The sequence below is a fragment of the Aulostomus chinensis genome, chromosome 14, assembly GCF_037954235.1.
Source record: "Aulostomus chinensis isolate RoL2024-O1b breed Wild chromosome 14, RoL_Achi_v1.0, whole genome shotgun sequence".
NCBI classification, from domain to species: domain Eukaryota; kingdom Metazoa; phylum Chordata; class Actinopteri; order Syngnathiformes; family Aulostomidae; genus Aulostomus; species Aulostomus chinensis.
In genome coordinates, this window is record NC_141333.1 from 16945241 (window position 1) to 16951634 (window position 6394).

Consider the following 6394-nt stretch of genomic DNA (forward strand, 5'->3'; position numbering starts at 1 on the left):
GTGATTTTTAATGATTTTGATTACATAACCTTTCATATTGCTTGAATGATGACAAAATTATTGTTTGCTTCAATTAATTAGGGCCTGAGCCTGAAGGTACTTCAGGCGAAGACCCTATTGTGTTTGCTCGGTAGAGCAACACATGAGCATTAAAAACACACCACTGTATTCCTGACAAAAATCCCTACAAAAATATGGTATTATGTGTCACTTTTGACCAACGTATGCCGACTTATTCAGCTTTCACACACTCCAATTCTGTTAATCCTCCTCACTCTCCACTCTAGCACAGATGGCAGAGATTTGTTTACTGTAGTCATGGAAACCACAATTGGCACTTCTCTGCCCTCATGTACATACTCTCAAACAAACACTTCTACCTTCTCAACTAAAACACTCACACCTTCAAAAAACACACCATTGAATTCCTGACAAAAAAACTCTTCGAATTGATGTCTTTACATTCCACTTTTGACCAACATATGCTGAGTTATGACTGTTTGTCACAGTAAAACTGCCAAAATCCTCCTCTGCTCTCCACTCTGACACAGATGGCAGACAGGGAGCAGAGAAGGGAGGGGCTCTTAAAGGGCCGGCTCTCAGCTCTGCACTCACACTGTGCAGCACACTTAGCCCAGGGGTTAACCCTAACCCTACTGTTGTCACAGAAACCTCCACTCTGCACCTCTCCACTCTCACACAGTTAACAGAGAGTACTGGGACAGGTGCAGCTACAGCGACAGCTGTCACCTGTGATAGGATAGGGAGAGGCTACCTCTTCATAAACTACATGCTCTCAAACACAAAGTACACAAGTCACAAATACACATCACACTGCTTCGGAAATACATCCATCTATCACTCACAAATTCTCTTACTACATGAGGGTATTACACATCTATTTCTATCAAGACTTATCTTGATGACTTCAGACCATTTCGCTAATTACACATCATCATCTCCTCTCCACTCAGCCACTCATGACACTCAGCGCCAGACGGGAGGCACTTTGAACAACTCTCACTCTGAAGCCACAGTTTGCCATATACATCTCCTACAAAAAGAAAAAAAAATCAGTTGAGCTCATAAGACTTCATGTTACAATCCCTTTGATTGATCAACACTTGCTATGGATTATGTATGTGTGAGGGGGGGGGATAAAGGGTACAAAGTGTCATTCTAATCCAAAAATCTTGATAATGCAAAATATCTCTCTACAAACAACAATCAAGGACGTTTCATTTTCTGCCCATGTAATAATACTTCATTTTTCCTCTGCACACATCCCTCCTACTTTCTGTGTAGACAGCTCTCTCCTCTATGGTCAGATCTCACACCTCTCTGCCAATCAGTTGCTGTGCTACAATGCACTTCATGACGTGTCCTCATGCCGGCTCTCTGCCAATCCCTTGCTGTGCCACTCTGTAGTCCGACTTCTCTTCATAGGAGGTCATAAAAGCCGACTGCTGCGTCGCCATTTTCTCCTGCTCCTCTGACCGGAGGTGGGTGCCGCCGTCTCTGTTGCATGATTTCTTGTTACTTACGGCCATGTTTCAAATACTCATTTTTGCTTCATTGTGTTACGCGACATCGTATTTCCCCTACTACCATGTACTCCTTAAACGCTGCTTCATCCGCACCTCAGCCATTCCCCTCACCTTGACAAACTTGCTAGCTCCTCGGGTCTATTTCGCCTCTTCTACGCCACTAGCTTCACACCTCTGCCGACTTACCTTACCACCACAAAGCCGCTACCTCTTGGAGTCCGCCATTTCGCCTCAACGCAACTAGGCCGCTATCACTGCCATTTCGCGTTGCTGAGACGAGGCCACTAGCTCCGCCATTTCACCTAGCTGCTACTAGGCCCCTCGCCTCCGCCATTTCGCGTCGCTGCACGAAATCAACGCCATTTCGCCTCACCGCCAGGAACTGCTACCTAGTCCCTTTTACTTAATCATTTCACATGACTAACAGCTTCGTATGTTTCTGTATCCATTTAACCATTTTTTAAATTATTTTATTTATATCATACTTTACATGTATTTGAGTTGTTTAATGATTTTCTCTCTATATTGTATAACAGTGAAGCATACTATACATAGTTATATCGTTTCACACTGTCAATCACTACAAATAATTATTACACATGTTCATTAATGCCATCATTTCACATGAGTAATAGCTTTATATAGATTATGTTTATAGGTGTGTATGTATGTTTATAGGTGTGTGTTTATCTGTATATCTTGTATGTCTATATGTGTGTATATAAAACAATACTTTCTAACACCTTCATGTCTACCTTACAGATTACCTGCTTGTGACTTGCTGGTCTGCTACATCTCTTATATCAACCACTATTCTTCCAGACTACTCTCATCTGCAAACACAACACATACTTACATACTCACTTCATTTACTCAAATGCATAACTTTTGCATACTTTTACAACTCTTCATTGGTTCACACACACACACACACACACTACTTTTACACATTGCCCATCTCCTACTGCCAAGGTAAGTTGCACTTCTTTTTAATTACCTCACTTAAGAAGTGAACATCTCTCCCGTTTGTGAGTACATGTTGTTGATGACCAAGTCTGGCGCTTCCTCTTAACAGGAGGCATTGCTCTGGATAACCCTCACCCAAATCCCGCTCCAGAGTGGCTGTCTGACAAATCTTGGTCTGAGATTGTCAGAGCGTCTGACCTTGCACACTTGAAACGTTTCTATGAGCACGTCCGAGACAACATCTCCAAATGGAAGAGCATCTATGACTCAGGAAGACCCCATGAGGAACACTTGCCTGAGCCATGGAATGAGCTAACAGGGATGGACCGACCGGTAGTGATCAGATGCTTCCAGCCTGATAAACTGGTTCCAGCAGTGCAGGACTTCATTGTGGATAACATGGGCCAGACTTAAATTGAGCCACCCCCATTTGACCTGGCAGGCAGTTACAAAGACTCCAACTGCTGCTCCCCTCTCATCTTCCTGTTATCAGCAGGATCAGATCCCAACGCAGGTAATTAATCAAAGGCATGTACCTCGGCTACACTTGAAGGCACATTTCTAATTTTCTTTTTGTTCTTGCAGATTTACTGAAGTTTGCTGATGACCTAGGAATGGGGGGCAATAAGACCCAAACCATTTCCCTTGGACAGGGCCAGGGACCCATAGCAGCTGAAATGATTAACAGTGCCATCAAAGAGGGCACCTGGGTGGTTCTGCAGAACTGTCACCTGGCTACCAGCTGGATGCCCATTTTGGAGGGGATATGCGAGGAAACGATTGTGCCGGACGAGACCCACCCCAGCTTTTGGTAAAAATATTAACACCCAATCATTGATCATGTGATCATTCATCATCACTTTATCACCTTCTTAAACAAATTGCTGAAGTAAATTTTTTTACATTTTTTTTCTCCTGAATCAACTCCTTATGATGTTTTGTCTCAGGTTTTTCTTTTCATTTGAAAAAACTTCAAATAACTTAGGCGATTAGTTTAAGAAGGTGACGACACACACGCAGCAGGATTAAGACAAGTATCTGTACTCTTCTCCCCCAGGTTGTGGGTGACCAGCTATCCATCCAACCAGTTTCCAGTCAGTATCTTGCAGAATGGCCTGAAGATGACCTATGAGCCTCCCAAAGGAATACGAGCCAACCTGTTGCGCTCCTACCTGAGTCATCTTATCTCTGATCCCACCTTCTTTGAAAGCTCCTCAAAACAAGAGATGTGGCAGAAGTTCTTGTTTGGTCTCACATTCTTTCATGCACTTGTGCAGGAGAGGAGAAACTTTGGACCTCTTGGTGAGAAATATAAGACGCTATCATTTTTATGTCATTCAAATACTGGAGATAGATCGTGGTGAATATTTTTGGTTTCTCCTTTCTTCTTCAGGATGGAATATCCCCTATGAGTTCAATGAGTCAGATTTAAGGATCTGTATGAGACAGATCCATATGTTCCTGGAGGAATATGAAGAAGTTCCACTGGAGGCACTCACTTATCTTACAGGTAGGGCCTGACTGATTTATCAGCATTCCACAGGCCTCTCACAGACAGATTTTATTGGCTGTATGTGTTTTCCGATACACACTGATATTAAACAATGCCTGTGGCGATTTAAACATGGTTTAATGAAGTGTGTCCAGCAGAGAGCACGCCGGTGCTTACACACATAGTCATACTAGCACAAAATGGCGCATTCAGCAAAGGTTCTATTTTCAGTCCAGCACCAAAATTCATTCCATGATTTTTGATCCCTCTTCTAAGGTGAGTGCAACTATGGTGGTAGAGTGACAGATGACAAAGACAGGCGTCTACTGCTGTCCCTCCTGTCCATCTTCTACAGTCGGGAGCTCCTTGACCAGGAAGGCTATCATTTGTGTGAAGGAGATCAGTACTATGTCCCTGCTCATGGACCCCATGAGGTACTGATGAGGCTCTGGTCTGTAACTAATTAATACTACATGTTGTTAGACTGCCACATTCAACATGAACTGTTCTCTCTGTTCTGGTGTCTCTCAGTCATACGTGAGCTACATTCGCAGTCTGCCAGTTTGTGCCGATCCTTGTGTGTTCGGACTTCACAGCAACGCTGACATCACAAAGGATAATCAAGACACCAATCAGTTGCTGGACGGAGTGCTGCTGACTCTGCCCAGACAGACAGGAGGCGGGGCTAAATCTCCTCAGGTCTGCATTCTGAAACAGATTAGCATTTTACAATTTCCACTTGTGTTTTTCTCCGTCAGACTATTACACGATGTCTCTTGTGATTCTGTTTGCTTTGTAGGAGGTGGTGGATGAACTTGAAGAAGGCATCCTCTCCAAGCTGCCACCAGACTTTGACATAAAGATGGTGATGGAACAGTACCCAGTAATGTATGAAGAGTCCATGAACACAGTTCTACGGCAGGAAATCATTCGCTTTAACAGGTAATTGCCCGTATTCCTGTCACATCACACCCCATGTCTGTTTTTACTGATATTGTATCACACTCATTTCCTCCCTGGTCAGACTTTCGCATGTGGTGCGTATCAGCCTGGTCAACATCCGTAAAGCTTTGAAGTGTGACATAGTGATGTCTTCTGAACTTGAAGACGTCTTCAACAGTATGCTGGTGGGTAGGGTTCCAGCCATGTGGGCAGCCAAGTCTTATCCTTCCCTCAAACCGATGGGGGGCTACATGACAGATCTGCTAGCCAGGCTCCAGTTCCTCCAAGTAAGACTGACGCAGACCCTGAGAAAATTTAAGAGAGACATTTTAAGAGTCAAGATTGAAAGTGAACATAATTTTCATCATGAAGTCACTAAACGTTGCATGTGTTTTGATAGGACTGGATAGACAGCGGCCCACCAACAGTCTTCTGGCTCTCTGGCTTTTTCTTCACTCAGTCATTTCTTACTGGAGTCTCCCAAAATTACGCCAGGAAGTACGCCATCCCCATCGACTTCATCGGCTTTGAATTTGAGGCACGTCATTCTAAACTGTCCTCCTTGTGGTAGAATTTCATGTGATTGTAAGATTAGAAATAATCGTCATATCATGCTGCTTCATAGGTAACCAAAGAAGAAAGTCACATGGATGACAAGCCAGAGGACGGTGCTTATGTTAGGGGTCTTTTCATGGAGCGGGCGCGCTGGGACAGGGACAACATGGTCATCGGAGAGTCCCTCCCCAAGATCCTCTTTGACTCTCTGCCCATTATCAAGCTCAGACCTGGAGAAATCGACAAGTTTAAACACGACAACATTTGTGTCCAGTCTACAAAACCAGTGCCCGCCGAGGGACCCTGTCCACCACTGGTCACTCTACCAACTACGTCCTGTCCATTGAGCTGCCATCTGACAAGCCCCAGAAACACTGGATTAACCGCGGGGTGGCGTGCCTCTGTCAGCTGGATGACTAACAAACAGCTGAAGTGACTGAACTAAAGACTCAGCCTATTCTTTGTTTTGTTGCTTCAATAAAAATCAGCAAATACAAAAGAGCTGGATGTTTCTATTGTGCTTTAGGATTCCTAGCTGTCGCTGCACTGACCAGTTTTAATGGTTATAGTTGGCATGAAATTCTATGAACAAGGGTTTTACCGTGGTGTCCTGAGGTCAACCACTAGATGTCAGCAAAGCCGAGTCTGCAGCATTTTCATCGTTGGCTGACAGGATTTAAAAAGGGCAGACCGGCCCTCTGTATATGGGAGCACAAGCACCCGTCTCCCCACTGCTAAACGACGTTGAGGTTTGCTGTACATTTACAACACAGGATGACATCCACCGTGGACCTGACTCCATTTGTGTTTCTATGGAAACCTGATAGCGGCCTCCTCACACACAGCACGCTACAACCTATAAACCAGTATTTGTTTTCTTGTGGTTTGATCC

The 6394-nt window shown here is 44.2% G+C and overlaps 1 protein-coding gene across 2 annotated transcripts; it reads left to right on the forward strand.

Annotated features, from left to right (window-relative positions):
* The first annotated feature begins 1419 nt into the window (after nucleotides 1-1419).
* On the forward strand, nucleotides 1420-6058 carry LOC147249962 (dynein axonemal heavy chain 3-like). 2 transcript variants are annotated; one of them, XM_086224150.1, is made up of 12 exons: nucleotides 1420-1502; nucleotides 2310-2519; nucleotides 2623-3027; nucleotides 3099-3324; nucleotides 3571-3815; nucleotides 3907-4023; nucleotides 4282-4439; nucleotides 4537-4704; nucleotides 4805-4947; nucleotides 5030-5234; nucleotides 5348-5485; nucleotides 5573-6058. In XM_086224150.1, the coding sequence occupies exons 4-12, from the start codon at nucleotides 3128-3130 to the stop codon at nucleotides 5936-5938; spliced, it is 1737 nt and encodes a 578-aa protein (XP_086080276.1). In that variant the 5' UTR covers nucleotides 1420-1502; nucleotides 2310-2519; nucleotides 2623-3027; nucleotides 3099-3127; the 3' UTR covers nucleotides 5939-6058. The 2 variants fall into 2 exon arrangements, with proteins under 2 accessions (XP_086080276.1, XP_086080278.1); XM_086224152.1 differs by lacking the exon at nucleotides 1420-1502 and adding an exon at nucleotides 1865-1978.
* Nucleotides 6059-6394: the final 336 nt, after the last annotated feature.